The sequence below is a fragment of the Festucalex cinctus genome, chromosome 10, assembly GCF_051991245.1.
Source record: "Festucalex cinctus isolate MCC-2025b chromosome 10, RoL_Fcin_1.0, whole genome shotgun sequence".
NCBI classification, from domain to species: Eukaryota; Metazoa; Chordata; class Actinopteri; order Syngnathiformes; family Syngnathidae; genus Festucalex; species Festucalex cinctus.
In genome coordinates this window covers 24,126,434-24,150,418 of record NC_135420.1, presented here as the reverse complement: position 1 = coordinate 24,150,418, position 23,985 = coordinate 24,126,434, and the positions used below count along the sequence as shown (strand labels likewise).

General features: G+C 38.9%; 1 protein-coding gene across 7 annotated transcripts in view; it reads right to left on the bottom strand.

Moving 5' to 3' along the window:
• The window catches only part of lpp (LIM domain containing preferred translocation partner in lipoma), a 138,690-nt gene that overhangs the window by 65,929 nt on the left and 48,776 nt on the right, over positions 1-23,985 (bottom strand). For 4 of the 7 annotated variants that reach the window (XM_077534291.1, XM_077534289.1, XM_077534290.1 and 1 more), the window contains 2 exons: positions 14,176-14,308; positions 6,062-6,249 (listed from right to left, as the gene is read on the bottom strand). In XM_077534291.1, coding sequence (XP_077390417.1) covers positions 6,062-6,245 — 184 coding nt within the window. In that variant the 5' untranslated portion in view covers positions 6,246-6,249; positions 14,176-14,308. The remainder of the gene's footprint in view (positions 1-6,061; positions 6,250-14,175; positions 14,309-23,985) is intronic. The other 3 variants (XM_077534294.1, XM_077534293.1, XM_077534295.1) reach the window with 1 other exon arrangement.

Below are 23,985 nucleotides of genomic sequence, written 5' to 3'. Positions count from 1 at the left end.
CCCATTAAAAATATGACTTTATTCTTGTAATATTACAACTTTTTTCATATTGGAAACATTAGCTCTATAAAATGAGAATCGTGCTCTTATTTCAATAAGATTATCACTGTTTTACTGTAAAATATTACTCCTTTCTTATAAAATTTCAACTTTAATGCAGACAAAATAAGTCGATTTATGAAAGATTAAGACTTCTTGGTAAAATATTTAATTCAGAACTTTTTCTATTTTTTTATTTAACTCCATTATGATTATTTTTCTCAAAAGGAGGTTACATTGGCATTTAGGGATATGCACAGTTGTTAAACTGGTGCCATGATTCTGAGAAGGGACTATGAAGGTCCCGCAGCAAAAAAATTTTGATAACCGCTGTTTACATTCAGTTAGTCAAGAGCAGAAAAATTGACCTTTATTTATTTATTTTTCCTCCAAAATGCGTCCAACCATTAATCAAAGCCAAAAACCATTTTTGTGTTGTTCACAAACATCCATGTGACAAAGAATGAGCCGTCACAAGGTCGTCTTTTTCAAAACAATTAGCACACCCCCCACCCCCCTCCGATCCTTCAAGCTAAACGGATTTGTTGATAGGAAATGGCCCTTACTACCACATGATGTCGCGCCGCTGATCAGAACAGGCGATAAAAAGGCTGGAATTAAAAAAAACATTAAAAAAAATAAAAAAATTAAAAAAAACATCTGACAAGCTCTTTTTCCTGTAAAACTTGCTAAAAGTTGTGGATAAACTTACTAATTGTGCGCTCGCTTAGTGCGCTTAAGCGTTTGCATAAGCGTTTTTTTTTGTTTTTTCGTTCCTGCTCCGAGGCGAGGTTGACGCGCGACTGTTTGGTCGCGGTCCCCGGCGCGCCTCGCCGGGAGGATTGACAGGAAGTCCACCAGCGAGCGGTCTCGGCAGCCCCGTGGAGACCGCTCATTCGCGCCCAGCGGCTGGCACATCAATACGTACTTTCGTTTGTGTGTATTAGCACAAGCCCTTGATGTTTCTTTGCCTTGTGACTGCAGTTTTTATGCCCAGCAATGCCGTCTGATGACAATCGGTTCACAGGAGGAATAAAAGTGGAGTTTAAGAACTAAACAAAAATGAGGATTCATGCTTTCTTAAGTTGGCGCTTACATTGTTGGCCGACCAAGTTAGCATACCAGAAGGAAAATTGTCATAAACTAAAGAATTTTGAAAATTTAGCACCCGAAGCCAGTTTCGCTTAACATTTAATTTGGCTGGCATGTCTGTCATGAGTCCACCCACACAAAAGTCTTAAGTAATACCTGAAAAGTCACAGGAAGTTTGCCTTTTTGCTTCAAAGCAGCCATTTTCCAGAGGTAACTAAAATACATCTCCACAATTGGGAAAATTCAGCCCACAAAGCCGGTTTCACTTAACATGAAATTTGGGATGCATGTCTATCATGAGTTGACCCACAAAAAGTCTCCAGAAGGCATGTCCAAAAACGACACAAGGCTGCCATTTTTGGGTCACTTGCTGTAGCGCCGCACGGAATCTTTTCGAAATTTGCGCCTCCAAAACCATCCATCCACCCATTTTCTTAACCGCTTACTCCTCACAAGGGTCGCGGGGGGGGTGCTGGAGCCTATCTCAGCTGGCTTCGGGCAGCAGGCGGGGTACACCCTGAACTGGTTGCCAGCCAATCACAGGGCACACAGAGACGAGCAACCATCCACACGCACAAGCACACTGAGGGACAATTCGGAGCGCCCAATTAACCTGCCAAGGATGTCTTTGGAATGTGGGAGGAGACCGGAGTACCCGGAGAAGAACCACGCAGGCAGTGGCCATTTTAAAGTAATTTGGCCACGTCTAGGAGTCTTTCAATGGCAAACAAGTCTGGTAGCTACCAAATTTCAAACAGGTATACGACCCAGGTTGGCGAGACTAAATTGCGAAACATTTTGGATTTCGTCATCGTGGGCCAAGCCTGGTGGAGAACTTTGAAGGCGCGCCATGAATCAGGAAGTTGTAATGACTCCCCATTAAAAGGGGAGTAAACACTTTCAATGTCTCATTTCACTACACCTTTCCCAGCATGACGGCAGCCCGCTTCATGTTGTGACACATTCTTTCCATATACGCAGACATAAACACGTACGTATGTAGACAACCACGCGCACACACCCTCACATGCGTGCTCCCGTACGCACGCACACACGCAGACACGCATAGCATACATTTCACAGCCGTCATTTGTTTCAACCCGTCTCGAATATTCCGATAAGGCTGCTCTTTGAAAAGCGTTCACCTTTTCTGCCAGCGTTTGTATTTTTTTTTTTCCACTGCTACAATAAAATAATCCGCCTATTGTTCCTCCGCTCAATTTCTCATCCAGAGGGAATTCTCTTTTTTTTCAGGGTTTTCCTGCTTTTTCACATCTCCAAAGTACCCCAAAATCCGCCTGTCTCGTCTGCACTTGAGAGGACAAAAATGTCATAAGTCAGTCTTCTGTACGTATCTCGCTAATTAAGAGCTCTCTTAGCTTTTATAGTCTTTTTCTTTTTTTCTCTTTTTTTTTTGCTTTTGCCTCTCCAGATTAAAAACAATCCCGTAAGTATAATTATGTACGTTACAAAAATGGAAAAAAACGCGGCAGCTGATTCTCGCCGCTCGGAACATTTTGTCTGACTTGTGGGTCAGAAATTGCTCAAATATGTGCTCTTTATTTTTGCTTACCATTGTTCTTTATTCCAGATGATTGATGAGTATAAGCGATATTGACAGGCTATTTATTTTACAAGGGTTACTTTCCAAGCGATGGACATCTTTTACATGTTATTAACCATTTTATAGCCTAATAAAGATATACATCACAATAATATTTCTTTGGCATGAAATTCATGGCAATTTTGTCCTATCTTTGCTCCATGTATTTATAAAACAGATTTTATTAAGAAAACTGTTAAATGATAAAAGATGAATCAAAATACAATAAATCCAATGGAAAAATACCATTCTGGTAACACAAGTTTTCAAGGAACATACACTGCAGTTGTGTAAATTGTAGGCAGTGTACCACAGTACCACCCATTTGTGCCTCTTTTTAGGGAGGGGCGGGGCCCGATACCAGTATCCCAACTCAGCCATTTTATGTTGAGGAACAAAAAGCATACAGTACATGTCTTACAGATGCTCATAAAGATGTACAACCACATATTGGGAACGGGACATTTTCTGGGCATTGGATTTTTAGTTTCATTGCATTCATTTATTTTATTTATTACAATTATTTTTATTGTGTTTCATACAAGTAGAAACTTACTATTAATTTGATGCAATTTTCGGGAGAAAAAAAATCTAAATTGGGATATATATATTTTTTTTTTTCTAATTTTGTATATCAAATGTACTAGTGGTATCAGTGCTTGGTATCGGTATCAATGACTGACTACTCTAGACTTAAGTATTTGTACCGGTATCGTTCTGTAAAAAAAGTGGTATCAAACAACTCTACCTCTTTTTCAAGTTTTTTTCCTTTGTGTACACCCTTAAAACAGCTGAGGTTCTCAGGTTATTTTTTTAACCCATATTGTTTATGGATTTTTTTTTTTGACCCATGTTGGGTGATTTCTTCTTATTATTTATTTTTACCCCATACATATTTGGTTATTTTTACCATAATTTTGGTGCTTCATACTTAGGCTTTTCTTTTATGTAGCAAACTGCCGTCACGTTTTCACACATTCACTCCGTGCCTCTTTTTTTCAAATTACCATGTCTATCAAACTAAGTGTTCCATTTCTTTGTATTTGTGTGGATCCTCTTTCTGTCTTGTTTAGTGTGGCCGTTTCGTTTTTGTTTTTTTAGCACAGTGCAATGTGCTTTTTTCAGGCTTTTGTATGTTTGTTGTGCTTACTCTGCGCAGCTGAGGAAAACTACTCCCACTATATGAGTAAATGCAGCTCTTTTTGGATTGATCATTGTATCGAGCAGATCAATGTTAGCACACAGTACGAAAAGTGACAGCACGTGTAAGCGTCTGCAGACGCTTGTCAAAAAGATAAGACGCCTTTATGAGCGCATTAATCCCTCCTATTTATTTATTTATTTATTTATTTATTTATTTTATCAATCGTCTGATGTAAAAATGGGGATTAGCATAGAAATTAAGAGACAAGTCAATTTGGCGCTGTCGTCTTTGTCTCGCCTTGCTGTTTCCAAAAGGGGTGGGGGAGCTTCACTGAGGCCATTAGTGGGGTCCGTCGCTTCCAAATCTTTTTTTTGGAGAACTTGTGCCGATTCCCAGCGGGAGGGAAAGCGAGAGCCAGACGACGACTCAAGATGACTTACAACAGATTTGAGGGTTTAACTTGTCGCTATAGATTGATGCCATGTAGATCATCTGCTCTTCCAAGCGCAGCAGAAAGACACTTTTATATGGAAATATTGAAAATATGTATACCAGAAAGAGTAATAAAACAGGTTTTCAGCGCTCGTCGACAGAATGTCCACAGAGGATTGCGACGGCGAGCTTTGATGTATAAAATACCCGAACAGTTATTTTATTCATTAATAACATAGTTCGTTGGCTCGCTGGTTAATTTTTCCCGTCCAACTAAAATGTACAGTAACGGAATCTCCGTAATGTATGCCATTTTGAGTCTTTTTGTGTGCTTATTTAATATTTATATAATAGAAAGATGGATGGATTCTTATTTATTTTTAATTGCTAATTGTTACTGTACAAGAAAAAGCATGTTATTATTACACAATTTTGCGTTGTAATATGTACTTTCCTAGGGCGTTATATGTTTATCATATCTTATATTTACTATATTTATGCATTGTCTTTACACAGTGTCACACAGTCCCACAAAATGGATCCATTTTCAACTTGTGTCAAAATGTTTTTTTGTTTTTTTTTACTTACTTTATTTAAGCGCTGTAGTTAATATATTTTAATTCTTTACTTGTTTTCTTAATTTGTGTTTCAAAATGTTTTTTTTATTTGTACTTTACGCTCTGTATTTAATATATTTTGATTGTTGTTTACTTGTTTTCTAAACAAAGTGCCCCGTTTATATTTTCATATTTTTATTGTGTTTTAGTTTTTATTTCTCTTTAACTAGCTTTATTTTATATTTATTATTTTTACACATTTTTAAACCGTTGTGGCTACCCAACAATGGCCACATATCTCAACATCTTCATCATCTTTTTTTTTTTTTTTTTACTCATTTTATATTTATCATTTTCACATTTCTTTTTACATACTGTTACTTTCCCAAAAGATTTTTAGCAAAATAAAAAAAAAACTAAAGTTATTTAAAACAAATCTATCGTAATTATTATATGAAATACACATTTAATTATGAATAAATTATATAAACTATGCACAACAATAAAAAATCATACATAACGTTTGCATTTGTCGCTGTCACTCATCACCTACTGGAACAAGACGTCATGCGTCTGTGACTTTTCCCCGTCTGTGCCGTGCATGCGACGGCGTCCATTTTGACGTCAGCGGGCTTTGAAGCTGCGAGCGCTAATTGAGAGAAGAAGCAGCGGGAAGAGCTCCTTAATCGCGACGCTTCCACTCTCTTTATTGAGCAATTAGCTTCAAGAGGCTGCTCGCTCAACAAGGAATCCTAATGGGCTGCTTTAAGCGACGAGCGCTCTTAATTGCTTATCTCCATCCGGGGTGTCCTTTATGGATCCGCCTGTGTCACCGGGACTAATATTGTACTAAGCCCTGTTTTTCACATTGGCCTGGCTAACGCGATTGTGCAACGGTGCGAGCCCACATTTGCATGAGCAGAAATGTGACAGCAGGTGAACAGCCTCTTGTGTTATCCAAGTGGATTAGGTGGAGTTCTAGATAAGTAAATTAAAGCTGCTAGTGGCAATGAATGAGCCAGGGGCTGAGTTTTTCGAACTTACGAGCCGTGGAGAACACCCCGACGCGGCTTCTTCAACCCAAAAAATGGCCAACCTATTCAATTTTGAGCTTGGGTCCTTGAGACTTTTTTTGGGCTATGATAGCCATGTCCCCAAATTCCATATAAATAGCCCATGTTATGATGTGATTACCTGCTGGATCCGGGTCAGTGGCGTGCTTGTATGGGTTGAATTTGGGCTTGGGCGCCACCACCGGGGCAAACTTTTTGGGCGCCTGCTGCTGCGATACGGAGATGCTAGCGCTGCCCGGCGACGGCGTGGTCTCCATCCTGGCAGCCACATGACCGCCGTCGCCACTGTTGCCTGCGTTCCACATGCTTCTGGTGAGTTGACAGAAAAGAAAATCATCCTTTAGGGACGAGTATAACATTGGGGCTTGGTTGGGGCATTTATATAGCACTTTTCCAACTTACAAGACCCTCAAAGCGCTTTACATTCTGACTACTCATTCGTCTACTGATGACGCAACATCAGGAGCAACTGGGGGGTTCAGTATCTTGTTCAAGGCTACGTCGACGTACGCACACTGGCCTGGGATCGAACCCACAACCTCAGGGTTTGCGAGGTGACCACTCTACCACTGATCCCTTATTTTAATTTTTTTTTAAAGTCGTCCATTTGGGGGGGGCGGGGGGGGAGTGAAATTTTGAGAAAAAGTAATTGACTTACAACAATGAAGTATCTTCGAAAAATAGTTTGTTTTTTTTGTTTTTTTTTTAATTTCATTATCTTAAGAATAAAGACGTAGCTCTTTGAGAAAAATATTCATATTTTTTTAGGAAATATAATTATAAAGACTAATGTATGTTTGAGGAAAAACAGTTGTATACCTTCAGAAATATTTTATTTTCATAAAATGTCGTGTATATTTTAGAGAATAAAGTTGTAATCTTGCAAGCAAGAATAAATCTGAATATTATACTCTCTCTCTCTCTCTCATATATATATATATATATATATATATATATATATATATATATATATATATATATATATTTATTTTTTATTTTTTAACAAAGAAACAAAGAATAGTTGTCTATTTGAAGAAAAAATATTGTAATTTTAAGTAAAAAAAATAAGATAAAAAAAATAAGTAAATTGATGGGTGGAAGAATAAAACCGTAATGCTATGACACAAAGTTGGATCTTATTAGATAAAGTGAAAGCCTGTCACAATAAATATTTTCCTCTATGTCATCATTAGCGAATGTTTAGTTTTTCCATACCACATATTCTTCACTCCCCACTCCCAGTAATTAGGAAGGTGTGAGACCCAAGTGAACTTTTTAGTCAGTGAAGACAAGCGGAAGCAAGTAGTGATCTTGTGATCTTGACACCTTTTAATGTGTCCAAAAGTCTGGAACAAGAAAACTATCAACATGACTTTGAAGTGCCGAACCTTTTGTTGCTCTTTTTCTTGAGCTACAAAGCCCACAAATCAGATGAAAAACAAAAGCGCACTCAACACAACAACAAGAGTAAAAAAAAAAATGAAATAAAAACATATTGAAAAATGCTGCAATGTTGCTGTAACCACTGGTCTTAGTTTTTGTTTTGACGCACTTCTCAAGCAATCTTGCTTGTCATTCATCCTTAATTGAACTTTCGCTAGGATACTGTTGCTAAGCTACTGCTGCTGAACTACAGTTGCTAAGATAATGCTAACAAGCGACGGCGAGAAAGAGGTCAACAACAATGCAGTATAGCGAGTTAGCCCTAATCATTAATACAGACATTAAGAAAATGAAGTAAGAATTAACGGCAAAGGCCCAGAGATACCAGCGAGCGTTATTTTGCTAGCTATTTGCTAACATAAAGCAGTTAGTTCTCATTTACTACTACGGTAATATGTTTTTTTTCCTACAATTATACTACTGTTGCTGTGCTAATGCTAACGAGCAAATCTAAATGTCTAACTGCAACAGTAACTAAGTAACGGAGCAAAAGTGTCTTAGTAACTGTAGCTAAGTAACTGTAACGCAGTTAACTGACGTAACTCAAGAAAGTTAACTCATTCAAACCCAAAAACCTATAAATACGTTTTTTTAATACTTTGTCCTTCACTCCCAAAAGCATATTTATACGTTGTTGTTGTTTTGTTTTTTTTATGCTAGTGCATGCAGAAGGCTTTGATGCAGTTTCTGACCTGAAGAAGTCACTTAAAGCAATAGTAGTTATTAACAAAAATGGCCAGCAAGTGGCAGAAGAGTATAAGATATCAGCCAGGGCTATGTTGCAACAAGCTCTTTTTCCCCAGTGTTTTCAACATGTTTGAGAATAATTGTGAAACTTAGCTATAGTCTGATGCTAACTGCTGCAAAATGGTAACAGATTTGTTTCCTGTTGAAAGACGAGACTCTAATCTTTCTTTTGGTAGATTCCATGTTTTTATAGTAACAGAACACAATATTCTGTGGGCCTTGCAAAAATCAGTCCAAATCCAGTAAAACAGCCGGGAGCGAGGGGGGTTGCTTCGGTGAAAATAGCCGGGAGTGAATGAGTTAAGCATCAGAACATCTTAACTTTATTTGAGGTTGATTAGAGGCTATTTAAATGGTGGCAGTTGTGTGCCGAATCCCACTTGACGTGCGTTTGAACTTGACACATCCCAAGGTGGTTAATAAGTAACCGTAAACAAGTAACTATGTAACTAAAGCAATGTAAAGTAAACAAAAATGTCAAGAAAAATCTATTACAACATCTGAACTTTATCTGTGGTTAATTAGAGGCACTTGAAATGGTGGCAAGTAAATATGTGCCGACTCCCATTTAATGAGTTTGAATGTGTTCTGAACACAGCCACATCCCCAATTATGAGAGGGTGCTCACACTTGTGCAACCCCATCATCTCAGTCATTTGTTCCACTTCCCCTTTCGACAAGATTAAAAATAAATAAATGCATAAATCATTTGGGTGGTACAGGTTATAAGTCACAATGTTTGTAAAATAACTTCTTGGTTTAATTTTTCATATAAATAAATCGCATTTGAACAGGGGTGAGCAGATATTTTTTATGTTAAAAAGGTAAAAAGTGTGTTGACTGTGTTGCTATCTGTCATAGCAAAACAGCAAAGAAATAAAACAAGTGTCTACAACAAGAAGCCTTTTTAACCACAAATCACATCAACTATTTCAACTATTCACACGCCAAAATTCCTGCCATCCTCCTCCCCCTCCTTCCCATCCCTTCCCTTCCCTTTCCGTTTTCTTATCCCGGCTGCGGCTGGCTCGGGCCCACGCACAATCATCTTTTAATATCAGCTGAAAACCCGGCTCCTCACGTTTGACGCGGGATGTCTCACACCCACCTGTCCTTTCACGCCTTTCACAAACAAAACAAAAAAAAACAAAAAACAAAAGCGAGTGAAGGAAAAGGAAAATGATCTGAGGCGTGCGACACATTCAACGCACCACACGCCGCACACAATACACGGCGCCGCGCTTTGATCGCAACGTGTACAATCGCAGCGTGTCGTCGTTTTGTGCTTACCGGGTGCTAACATGCGCATCGGGTACGCTTGCGATCCAGACATCCGTCTGTGCCAAAAAGCTAACAAATGACGTGACGGCGGCAGGGCTGGACTGGCACAAAAAATAAATAAATCCACCATACCTGTCTAACACATTGTTCTGCCACTGATATTGACTGAAGTTGGTTCAGTTTGCTGTCTATATTCAAAATGGATTAATGGGCTGGTCCCTCAACTGTGGGGCAGTCTTTTGGGGTAAAATGAAGTAAAATTATAACTTAAAAATCACTGCATTGGCCCCCCAAAAGACGCCAGCCAACCGGGCATCTGCCCTGTATGCCAGATGGCCAGTCCAGCTCTGGATGATGGCCATAGTGGTATCTTTTATAAAAATAAATAAATAAATAAATAAATTAAAAAAAACTGACAACAAAAAAAGAAAATACATGCACGAAAGTGTGCATTAGATTACTAGTGATGGCAAAGAGGAGAAATGTGATGACATAAGACATAAGCACATTATGCTTACTATGTTGCCATGGAAAATGTGGAATACAGAAAAAATGTGGGAATTTGGGGAATGTGGAAAATTGTATATTCTGATACAGTTAATGCTGTGTGGTGTGGAGAGAATCCAAAGCAAAAGTTGTAATAATCTAACTGGTATGTATGTATTTTTTTTTTTTAATCAAAGGGGAAAACAATCAATTATAATGGGGAAAAACCGATTTTATTTTATGGCCATATCGCTGACCCTAGTTTCAACTATAACAGACTAAATATTAGGAACAGCTCTCATTGTCAATCTCCTTGACAGGAGCGCTTGTGGAAAGTGTCATGTTTTTAACGACGCACCAAGCTGACGACAGGGCGTATAAAGGTTGCGAGATACGTACGTGCCTCTTACTGGCGACGATTAACAACAATTTCACGGCTGGTTTTCCGGTTAATCAAACAGCACAATGCCGCATTAAACAATCTCCTGCTTCGACGGAATATTTTCCGAACCCGTGATTCCTGTTAGTTAGCACGAGCTACATGGCGTTCAACTTTTAGAGGTCAGACTCGTTAAAAGTTGCCTTATCTGGAGACGCGCTAATGGAGGCATGTCCGAGGAAGATTGCATTAAAAGATGGAGCACGTGAGATGTGGATGGCGTGGATGCTTGACAACATTGCGCTACATGTTGACACTAATGACAATAAGGCGATATAAAAAGTACAGGCTACACAACGTACCGTATTTTCACGACTGTAAGGCGCACCTAAAAGCCTTCAATTTTTTCAAAAGCTGACCATAATCCAGTGCGCCTTATATATGGATCAATATTGAGCCACAACAGGTCTCGCTGTCAAGACGCTATCGGTGACCCTGCACGATCGGTGACGCGCATGCGTAGAAGATCCCGCCATCTTGGATCGCTAGCTAATACTAATACTTTACCTCAGAGAAAATAATAAAACAGCTGTTTATTCATTTTGGGAGTGAATGGAGTTGACGGAAAGCTGGTTTGTAATCTATTAATAAAGTTTGACTGACCTATCTGACTGTTTTTTTGACATCCCCTTTAGCGCAGCACCATCTAATGGATGAATAACGTAACCCCAGCCTCTACTGTAGCGCCTTATAGATGGAAAAAGTTTTAAAATGTCATTCATTGAAGGTGCGCTTTATAATGCTGTGCGCCTTATAGTGCGGAAAATACGGTAACTCTTTTTTTGTCTCAAGCACCAATCAATCAATCAATTAACCTCTATTGCAGATGACAGATTAATTGCCTGATGTCCTCTCGATGGGAATTAACTAACAAAAAAGGCCACATTTTCACTGCGGTTAGCCTCGCCACCACGTTTTAGCCGCCGACTTTGCTTTTTTTTTTTTTCCTCCCGCTTGTCGTTGAGGAACTCACTCCCTGCAGGTGTTTCTCCGCCGCATTAATCTTTCATGGCCGCCATGGAAGCCATCAAACAGAGACGCTCTGGTACGCTGTCAAACATTTTTCTTTTGGGCACGACGCGCTTTCTAGCAAGTCTTCAAGAAACAGACGTGAAACTGCCAGCCAAATTCCTTTCGCGGGACGTTGCTAAGGCGACGACTAGATGGGTTGCTGTCATACCGATGAACATATACGGCCCCCCCCATCCCAAAATAACTTGTGTTTCTGTCCTGGGAGTAGAGTTAGCTCGCTCGGCTAGGCACCAATCAAAACATCACTTAAAACAGACACCATCGTCATACCGCCTCAACGGGCTGTGAGGGGGGGGATGACCGGGATTAGCAATTACGTTGGGTGACGCAACAAGCGCGTGGGGCCGCTCAGCCAGGCGAGCGGGAAGCTCTAAAAAATTCAACGCTCCCATCTAGCGAGCGAGACCATGGCGGCAGCGGCGGCCGCCTCGGATACGCCTGAATGGCTGAGCGGGTTAACGCGACATTACACAAACAGCAACGCACACTTGACGTTTTTCCCGCATTTCTCGACGCCGTGCCGCCCGACGAGTCTTTAGAAAAGCCGCGAAGGGCAAAGGGTTCAAGTGGTCGCCGTGGATCGGGAAGATTTAGAGGAGGGACTTTCCACAGCTGACTGTCGTGGCGATTTAATGAAAGAACGGCGAGCTGTTCGGGACGTCTTATGGTTGTTAAAAGTTTAATAGAGGCGAGGCAAGAACAGTGTCAGACCACCGGCGAAGTCAAACACGGTGTTCTGAAACATAGCTACTGAAAACATTACATTGCAAACCTTGCATATACTTTGACAACAATACAAAAAAAAAAAAAAAAAAAAAAAAAAAAAAAAAAAAAAAAAAAAAAAAATCGAGAAAAATATTTTAAAATGGCAATCTTTTGGACGGGTACATGGAAAATGGTGATAATTTTAAAACTGTGACACTTGTAAATGTATTTTTTTTTCTGGCACAGAAGGAATAGAGTTCAAGAAGGAAGCTTGAAACATTCCCAAGAACCGTTTATGCTTCCACCGCCGAATCATGCACCATGCATCTCAAAACAGACCAGGTACATGTATGTGGATTTTATGGAACAACGAGACTAAGTGCAATTTCTGGAGAAATTGCGTGGGAATGCTAAGCTGAATGCTAATAGCTGAATGCTTATAAAGTAAATTGAAATCACAAAAGTTTTCATTGAAGTTGAAAGATAGATGAATAAAAAGGAAAACTTGAACTGCAATTCTGTCTAAAGTGGGATTTAATAATTTCAGAGAAATTATAATCCATTTCCTGATACGATAGTCAGTTGGTACCAAACCATTGAATGTACTAAAAAGCGGGGTTTGAAGCCAGGTTCTCCATCGGGGAAGCAGTTGCTCTAATGACTGCGCTAATTTGCCTTGTTCAAATTATATTTTAAAAATAGCCATCTGATGAAAGCCAACAAGCATTTAATCATTTCAGTTGCCATTTGACGCATTTGCAATGTACAGTCAGAGGTGGGATTCGAACCCGGGACCTCCTGGTTAGTGGACAGCCCACTTAATTAACAAAGTGCTCCACTGAGCAGTATCACAGAGCTGGTAATGATGATCAGTTGTATGTAAGCAAGTGGGCGTGGAAAGTGGGACTTAGAAAAAGTCCAATGTCAGTGCCATTGAAAATGAATGGGGAAAAGTTGATTGTTAACGTTAAATTGTGTGAGTACTGTAAGTAATGTGGAGTCCGGCCACATATACCCCGGAAGGCGTGAATTTTTTAAGCAAGTAAGAGTTGTTTCTCGGCAAAAAAAAAAAAAAAAGTGAGGAGAATAAAAATCCGAATAACATATGTGGGATGTTTTCAGCATTCCAACAATGATGGTGTTCAAGAGGCAACTTGAAACTGTCTTCGAAAACAGTCTGCATTCCCACTATATTTGCATATGTTCCTCTAGCAACATGCACCAGTTGGTCGGAAAGGACAAGGGGAAACCTCGAAACGATAAGAGTAAAACGGTATGAGAAGTATGAGATCGGTGTCAATGACCACTTCCCTTTTATAGCCTGTACGCCACATGACCTAAAAAAAAAAAATATATATATATATATATATATATATATTTGCATGTCGCCGTATATCAGTGTGAGCAAGAAAAGACATCTTGACTCCTATTAAATCATTTTTAAAAGTACTTATCCCTAAACATGTTGGGTGGGGATTAGGCATATGCTTAAGACTGCACGCAGTCAGAGGTCTCGGTAATTCCACCTCAAGCATAAAAAATGTCATTACGTATTTAAAAAAAATAAATAAATACAACATAAAATATTCTAGCTAGAATTTTTTTAAAGCACTTTTACTGTAGAAGTAGGTTCTTTTTTACCCCTATATATACATATTTTAAATAAAAATATGTTCCTTGAGAATATGATATGGTTAGGAACAAAAGTACAATTTTAAAAATATATTCATATAAATGAGTAAAACAGAAAAAAAAACATTAACTAATCTTCAAACATTTATTAAATGTTTTTGTAAGTATTTGATATTTATTTATTCATTCATTTCTTTCTTTTATAAATATATTTAAAATATATTAATATATGTATTAAAAATGGGAAAAACATAACTAACCTTCAAACATTTTTTAAATATGGATTTATATTTGTTATTAATTTATTTATTTATTTTATTTATTATTTTTTTATGTAAAATTGTTCATTATTCATTGCTCATTATTTTTTTTCATACCTCTGGTGTGTGGTATCAATAATTTTGAACTTTGTGCATGCATTGCTTTGAATGTTCTATACATTTGTTTTGTTGATAGCACATTGACGTTACCTTGACGCTACGTGTGTCTACTTGAATGGAGCTCTTCTAACTTTCCAACACCTCCTCGGGGTGGGGGGGGGAGAAGAAGAAGCCGTGACGACAAGCCCGCCTGGCAATTTGTGACACGCTTCACCTGCGACACCTGCACACAGTCACCCACGTGTGAGCTGAATTAGCGAACGGCTAACACAAAGCGGCCTCGACAACGCCGACGAGAGCCAGCCGCCGGCTAGCGTCACCTTTTTACAGCGTCCAAAGCAAGTGTGAAAAAACAACAACAAAACTTGTGATACCACTTTACTTTTTTGTAGCTGTAGCCACACACACATACAAACACAAAAGGGCTGAACTTGAAGCGACATGCTAACGCTAATTGTTTTTTTTTAAAGAAACAAGGAGCTCCCAGCAGCGAGAGAGCAAGAGATGTGATAAGGTTTATCCGCTAAAGCCCGCCGCATAATGAAGCTAATTACACAAAAGGATAACGAGAAGGTTAATCAAACCATAAACACACAAATACACGTTTGTCCCCCCGTTAGCTATTGTGACGGATAAGCATTCCAAATCTGATTGCAAACTGTGAATCTTACAAAGACATAACACACAGACACACACTTTTTTTATTTGCAAGATTTTACAATAGTTTTTTGTGCCAATGTGATAACAGCCACATTTTTCAATTGAAATATACTTGATCTAAATAGTTAAACTAATAGATTTAATGTCATTTCCTTTTATTAAATATATTTAAAAATGTAATTCCTACGCAGCTACAACAATGTAATTGCATCTTATTATAAATTATTATAATAATAAGTATTAATACTGTGTTTTTGCTGCTGTCCAATAAAAAGCATGTATTTGGCCATTTTTTCTTTTTATCCGAACCTCAAAGACAAAATACTTTCTACACAGACACAAATTGACAATCACAAAAATGTTTGAGTATGATAATTGTTTTATTGTTTGTACTGTATAGTGTTTTCCCCCCCAAAAAAACTGCAGAAAGTTTTTTTTTTTGTCAACTTAACAAAAAACAAAAAATATATATATATATATATATATATGTTAGAAAATTAATTATTGGTCATCATTAGACAATTACATATTTCAGCATGTCCAAATAACATCTCCAATTTTTTATTATTATTATTTTTTGTTACTTAGTATTATTTTGTATATAATTATGATTACTTATTTTGTATTAGAATGTGACAACTCGATATTTCAATTTAGTCATGATCCATCCATTCCATTTCCTGTAATCCATGTAACTTGTTTCTTTATTTAATCTGACAATTTTATTTGATTACACCAAATCACATTTTTTTTTTTTTTTAAATCAATTAACTTGCGTTTTTGACTGTAGTCCAAGCCGCAAAAATGTTTCCGCTTCTTGTTCAGTTAATTCAATTGGTTCATATTATAAAACAGCATAAATGCATAAAATACCTCAGTAGAACTACACTGGCCACTATTTATTATTCACCAAGGGATAATGCATCAACTACATCAACATGTGAAAAGTTTTATTGTATGTATTTGTAATTTTTGGAACTGTAGAATAATGTGCAAAAAAAAAAAGCTTACAATGAATCACATTGTTGTTTTTCTTAATTCAATTATGTTCTAGCACACCAAATAATCGCTAAAACTTGACGAAATGCTCACAATGTTGAATACGAGTTCAAGTTGGCCTTTGCTCCCTAATGACGGCGCGCGGAGCAAAAACTTGTTCCTGTAAATACGCCGAACGTGACTTTAACGCTGACTGACAGCCGGCGTCGGCGGGGGAGGAATCAAAAAGAAAAACGGGACGGGCTTGCTCAGCTCGCTCCTTGATAAGTGCGCCGCGTCTCGGGAGTCGATCCCGCTCGCGTCTCGGGAGGTCGCTGAGTGACAGCTGTAAATATATCACGTCGCAAAACCCGCGAGCCTCCGCCGAGGATTGCGCTCTTCTTTTAAAGGCAGGAACGCCACGCCGACAACAAACAAACCCAGGCATCCGCAAATCAATATGAGTCGTCTGATTAGCATGCCAAACATTCAGGTGCGCAAAGCATGAAAGGCTGGAAATGAAGGCCACACCTCTCGTGACACAAATTCATAACCTGCAACTTGTTCTATTTGGCTTCAAAACAAGACTTTTGAGAAAGTTTTACTCGGGGTTACACTGAACTTTGACCAGTCTGTTCCAGTCATGAGTTTGTTTGTTTGTTTGTTTGTTTTACGGTGGGTCATCAAACTTCTTCGGCATGTTTCACCAACATGCAGTGATGAAAACATCGCATCTGTCGAGTGTACAGGCTTTGTGGCAATTAAGACTGTGTGAAAGCGCTATATAAATAAAGATGACTTGACTTGACTTGACTTGACTTGACTTCAATTCAAAATGGGAATCTCCTGTATCTTTTTGGGCATGGATCCTTCAGACTTTTTTTCATGGTTCTACTCCAGATAGACATCAAGTGCTGTCGCCATCGATTATTTTTTAAATCGATTAATCAGTCGATTAATTGACTAATCGAATTCATTTTAAGTTTGCATTAAAATGTATTACAAAAGAATTTTTACCCTGAAATCAGAGGATTTTGACCATTTTAAATAAAACAAAAAATGGCTCCAATCGATGACTTGATTATTAAAATAGTCGGCAATTAATTTGATAATCGATTGCTTGCCAATTAATCGATTCATTTTGACAGCACTACCAAATTTCATGCTTGCTTCAGGGTCTGATTTTTTTTTTCCCCCAAACGTGGAGATATTAGTTAGCCGTTTTATAGTGAGTCAGCAAATTTCAGACATGCTTCTCCCATACCCAATAACAAATACGTAATTGTTTCACAATTTAGCCTAACCCATCTGCTTTGTACTTTTCTAGACAAAAAATCTATCAGATGAGAGCATTTTTGAAGGAAATTGACCCCAAAATAGCCACTTGAAACAAACTTTGAACTGACTTCCTGTATACTTTCAAGATTGGCTTCTCAAGACTTTTTTTTTTTTTTTTTATTATGAATCTACCCCTGATAAACATGCCTACCAAATTTCATGTTGCTTTTCAAAGTTAGAGACATTAGCATGCAGGTAAGATAGAAGAATAAAAGTCATGCGGTAGTGCTAATAACAAGCTCCAGGACAACACAATCCCTGTCAGATGAGAGCAATTAACACTGGTTTGATGTGACGTTTAATCAATTCAAGGCAATGTTGCTCCCTTCCAGATAGGCTTTACTGTTTTTCGTCTTTGCCAGAAACCTCTTCCCAAGCCAAAGCGCTGATTTGCTTATTTGCCACCTAACCCCCCCCACTGCCTTAACACATGTAGCCGCCGGCAATATTTGAATAATGTCCCGTCATTGTCACCGCTGTCATCTCCGGATTAACACGTTTGAATTTAATTTTCAGCTCTCTTCAGGCAAAAAAATAATAAAATATGGGAGAGAAAAAAACAAAAAAACAGCCCATTGACATTTTGGGATGCAAAGACCAACGATGAGAGCTTCAAGCTAAACAAGTCGAACACTCAAATGTTGTGCTGCGCATCAAAGCACAGTGGACCGCTTTAGGAAAGTAAATGCACGAGGGATGAAACTGTTTATAAATCAAGCAGGATGAAAATTTAGACGATTACTATTACCGTTTGAAGATTTATCATATTTACTGATGCATGTAAGAGCTGAGCTGCGGTTGTCTTTTGGCTTCTCGTGCGACAACAAACAAATGCAGAAAGACGAAGATGCGAATCAGAAGAAAAATGGAGATAAAGTGTGTGGAAAGCAGTGAAAACCAATATATTTTTACATTTTTGAAGCCTCGTTTCATATATTTGGTGATTTCTTAATCATTCAAATTTGGCAGGGTTGTTAACAAAGCTAATCAAATCAAATTTAGAAGATATTTATTTTCTATTCACAAGGAAATTAAGATGTACCAATTTCATTGCATAATTTTGTTTATTTCAAAAACTGATTTACTGAATAATTTTGTAGTTTGTATTTTGTTTATTTCGTCATATACTGTACATCATTTAATATTTTCCCGTTTACCGAATGTGACCTTGTACGGCTGCTTGATTATGGAAAAAAATAATAATCACGATTACTTTGGCAAATAACTGAAATCACGATTATTCAAACGATTATTTTTTGGGACAAAACAAGAAAATGTTTTACCATTTAAAAACATTAACACCAATTTAAAAAATAACACTAATTATGTAAGTTCCTTTTGGACCAAACTTTATTCATTCATTCATTCTTTCATTCATGTTGGCAAAAACTTGAAGTTGGAGTGCAGCATGTGCACTGTACAGTTTTTTTTTTTAAATACACAACAAGAAAATGTTTCAACGTAAAAAACAATAATAAAAAAATATTAAGACAAAATTCTTTGAAACACTAATCATTCAAGTTCCTTTTGGATGAAACAAAACGTATTAAGTTATTTTAAAATTTAAAAAGGTGAAAATGTATTTTAAAAAAAAACTAAACTAAATAGTATTAATCTTTTTTTATGATTAGGATGATTTTGTAATTGCGGATGTGGAGTATAATATTTGAAATTGTAATTGAATTTTGGTTAATTGCACAGTTCTATGACCTTGTAAGCAAGGTATACTATTTACCGAACTGAAATTTCTGGCACACCGTTACACACCTAATGTTTGTAAGTATTACACAAAAATCGCCTTCATTACTTCTTATTTACGGGGGAGAGCTTTGCTGTTTATTTACTGTTAAGCAGTTTTCAAGCCAAAGTAGTGGAAAACAAGTTTTTCCTTTTTAACTACGCCCGCTGACCAGATGCTACGCGCGACGTCAACTTCCACGCAGCTCAACAAGAACATTTGCTGAAAGGGAGCTCGGCTCAATGCAAAGCTAAGGAGGCAAACATGGGGAAAGTGGGAACGTATAATCCCCATGCTGAGTGCACTGTACAAGACTGACGGGATTAGTGTGGATTTCTGGATTTCTTCTCAGCCATATGCTGCGAAAAAGCCACTACAGTTTGCCTAATGACACAAACTATTATCACTGGCAATTAGAGAGTTGATGTCTCCAATGTTTGGAGACAACAATAGCTGAGGTTTTGTTTCCGATGTCAATACGCAGTCTATTCAGACTTGTATCAGGTTTTGGCTCGATCATGTAATCCCGTCCTCCCTGGCAAGGCCGCATAGCAGCCGCTCGTCAATAGCACTTTGTCTACAGATGACTTTAAGAGCCTCTTTATCTTCCACATAGCAACAGTGCAGCGCTTCAGTTATCTCAAATGGCACCTGATGAAAGAGGCTGAAGTTGATTTATCCACTCGTCGTGACTTATTACGACTTTACGGCACATACGTGAACTTGTTCTTGGGGGGAAACCGGCAAGAGTTAGGCCGATTTCCGCAGTCCTTCTCTGAGAAAGAAGAATACATCATACACTTAACAATGAGCAGCTCTAGGCCCGATGGAAAAAAAAAAAAAAAACTTCCATCATGTCACAGTACGCCAAGGTTTCCTCATACTGTCTTTTGCACAATAGAAAATGACTCAAAAGGCAGAAGACAGAGGAAGACGACACAAACCGTAGAAGATGCAAACTAGAGAAGAGAAATGGAGGAAGAAGGAAAGCAAAGAAGACAAGCGAGAAAGGAGACACAAATCAGAGAAGAAAAATGGAGAAAGAAGAAATTGGTAACCAGTAGAAGGTGACTAAAAGTGATGCCAACCGTGGAAGACAAACAAACAGTAAAGGAAGCCGCACACTGAAGTAGAAGAATCAGTGGGCAAAAAAAATGAAGAAAGAAATGAACGGACATCAAGTGTTGTGGTTGTCTCGATTAGACTAAATAGGACAGCTCTAGCCCGAGTGTTGGTGTGGAAACCCAACAGTTTATACCCAAGTTAGAGGCACGCCCCATCCACGAATGGCATCATGGTAATGGGATTCAAAACGACAGTTGTTAAGATGCACTAGAGAGGCCTCTGACCAACAACAACAGTTGTGGTGGATGAAACCACCCTTGTTAACTCATTCCCTGCCAATCCAGTAAAAAAAAAAAAAGGATCTTTGACGTCTATAGTCGTCAATGGCAGCGAATGAGTTAATATTCCATTCAGTTGTAATTGCTAAGGAAGCACGTCAAAAGCCAAAAGTGTTGTTTGCTTATTTGTTAGAGGCTAAAATAGGTGTTGTTGAAAGTGGGCAGAACAGTCCAGTTGCCACCAATTTAATTCCCAGAGAATGATCTAGATCAGTGTTTCTCAATTCCGGTCGTCAGCCCCCCCTAGCCAGCCCGTTTTCCATGTCTCCCAATTGCAACACAGGTGAGGATCGTTATCAGGCTTCTCCAGAGCTGGCTGATTAGCTGTCATTGGAATCAGCTGCATTGGGAATTGGGAGACATGGAAAACAGGCTGGCTTCCTGAGGACCGGAATTGAGAAACACTGAGATGAATGAGAATAACAGGTAGAGAAGAGGGGAAACGCAGAAGACAAACAGTGACAGAAAGCGATTACAACAGTAGGCAAACAAAAGGACAAAGAAGATGCAAGACAACTGGCAAAAAAAAAAGACAAACCAGATAAGACAAATGAGGAATGAAAAACAAATCATAGACGACGACAAACAGAGAAGAGAAAGAGGACGATGCAAACCAAGGAAGACGAACAGAGAATGTCGCAAACTGTCTAAGAAGACAACTGGACAAAGTAGATCCAAACCAGAGAAGACAAATGCAAACTAAAGAGGAAAAGATGAACTAAGGATACTTGGACCATAACAGAAAACGAACGAAGTAAGAAAGAAAACGTGAACCGAAGAAGACAAAAGAAACGTAGGAACGTCACATGGCCGCCGCACATCAATACCACCGTCCTCAGACAACTTTAAGAACTTCTTTATCTCCCGAATAGCAATCGCGTCCACGTTATCTCAATGTGGCCTGATGAAAGAGGCGGAGGTTGATTTATCCGCTTGCCTCGACTTATTACTGCATACTTGAACTTGTTCTTGGGAAAGTTGGCAGCCGCGTGGCCGATTTCTCCAGCCCTTCTCGGAGAAAGAAGCGCAATACGGCCGACACATAACAATGAGGAGCTCTAGGCACCCTGAAAAAAACTTCCATCATGTCACAGTGCGCCAAGGTTTCCTCATACTGCCTTTTGCACACAATAGCATGCGGCTAAGCTCACCACGGGGTTCTTTTCTCTTTCTTTTTGTTTTTTTTTTTAACTTGAACTTCACAAGCATCTGATTTTGGAGGGCAAACGAAAGGGTAAAAAAAAAAAAAAAAAAAAGTCATTTTATTAGATTTGTTTCATCAGTGTACTGTATTGTAGCAGAGATTACATTGCATCACTGTTAAACCCACCTGAATACTTGAGCTAACCTTTTCCTGAACCACCAAGCTGCCTGTGGATTCTTACTTGGCTGCTTTTCTGCCATGACGGATGTTAAAATGTGGACTTTATTTATTTATTTTTTTTAACTTGTTATCCGCAGAAGGCGAGCACTTGGAGAGATGTCGATCGCTGCGGGCCCCGACGCAAGGTTTAGTCAGGTTTAATCCGCCCCTCAAACAATCTGACGCCAGTTGGCGTTGCTAAACAAAAACGCAACAAAACAACCCCGTCAGAACAGGTTGACACGTGATCATGTAATATACTTTCCTTTAGATATGGTGAAGCAGCATGTGGCTCATTATCCAACATTATTCTTCTACATTCTGCGTGAAAGAAGCGACAAAGACGGAAGAAAAACAAAAATCTTGTTTGCCTGAAAGCATCTGGAGGTTGAGGTCAGAGTTTTGGCCTTGAGCTGGGAGCTTCCAGCTGTTTGGCTCGTCGCTGCTCACTCCACAGCATTTTTACCCCCAAAAAAGGAGATTAATTGAAAAGTTAAACGAGTTGTTTTTGGCCCGCTTTGGACTTTAATTGACTCCCGGCTCAGGCTGTTTATCGAAGTGGTATCTATATCAGCCTCTTAATCACCGCGGCCTATCTTAATCACATCTGTCCATTCTTAAGCGTGTCTTATTTACCCCTTTTTACGCGCCTCCTCACTTTCCTCAGTGAGGATGATGATGATGATGATCGCGGCTCAGCTCAGGCTTTATCCCGCGCTTCGCTCCCTGCTCAAAACAGTCCCTGATCCTCGACGCAAAAACATGCGGTTGCGTTTGAAGCTCATATACAATGTTTCAAAGCGACACAAGGAAATCATGCAAAACAACTACCAAGTCAACACCCGTTCTGTGTTTACGGTAACAAAACAAGAAAAAAAAACATTCATAAGGCCTTATACAAACAACTAGGCGTCTAATCGCTACCCTCATGCATAACGCTAGCATTTTAAGCTAATATCAGCATGACATTATTTTACGGTTAATACAAGTCAAGTCAAGTCAAGTTTATTTATATAGCGCTTTCAAACAGCCTGAGCTGTTACAAAGCGCTTTACAGAAAGACAACAGCACTAACGTGAAAAAATTAACAGCAATACAATACAATTACAACAAATCAACATTCTTCCATTCCTACTACATACGCTTTGATGTGGACAAAAAAAAAATGATCTGAAAAATGACACCAAAATTTTGGGCGAGAGATTCAAAAATGACAACGTGGATGACCATAGCTTTCTATAGGAAAATGTATGGAACTATACAATAGTTCACCATTAAAACCAGTATACTGGCTAGCTTTAGCTTTACAGAGCCTGTTTTTATTGGTGTTTGTATTGAGTTTTGGAAACAAGAATAGTGTAATTACCCTTCTAAAAAATATATATCCGGAAAAATTAAATATTTGCTTTCTGTGCTGCGCTGTGATTGGCCAATCTGCGTGTCCTAGGTTGGGTTTAGCGATCTATCAGAAATCTAAGTTTTACACACATATCGTGTGAGAGCATCCAGCATTGCCAAGTGCTTTAACACAGCCCCTATCAATTCCAGCGATCTCTCCAGACTTTTACCCTTTTAAAGCGGAGTCAGTTCAAAACCAAATTCACCTTTTTATCCCCACATCTCATGCTGAATAATCCAACTAAATCTAAAGAGTAAACACAAAATCAACACGATGATTACCCCTGTGACAGCGCGGCACAGCACTGCCTGCGTCACTTATCCCAAATGTGCCAAATGTGATGCTAATGAGGCGCCAAATCCCACACGGTTGCCGGCAACAGAGCAATCAGGACGCTTTGTTAAACAGACGCTGGTGAATGTGAGAACACCGGAGGCGGCGCGTCACGAGCAAATAGTGGCACGTTTCATTCGCGACAGCCGCTCTGGACCACCTCGTCTCGTCATGTCGTGGACTTATTAACAACTGTGACACGCTGAAATGATGTCACAGTTGACTGTACAATGGAACCTCTATAAATCAAATGCAATCAAGTCTGACGAGCTGGATTTGTTTGACATTCCTAACAATGGCTCCAAACAACTTTCATATCATTTAAACGTGTGATATCAATTTAAAATCACTTTTGTTGTCCCATTGGTTAGCATTTTGTGGCCTCGCCGCATGGCAGGAGGAACAAAAAGAAAATGTTCATCGGTCGCATGTAATCTCCATCTCAAATTCCCTGGCTGAATTTGGGGCCCAGTACATCCTTGGCCACAGGCAAAGTGATAATCACATTTTAGCATTCTTAACTGTCATTTAAGTGACAATTAGGCGCTCACAGAGTTCAAGTCGCTTGAAATATGCCGAAGTCGTTGGGAATTTTTACAGGTTGTGCAAGATTTGCAGCGGTTTTCCATGACGTTGTGTCTGATGCTGGTTCAGGTGAAGTTCTTGAGTTGGGCCGGGGCCACACAAA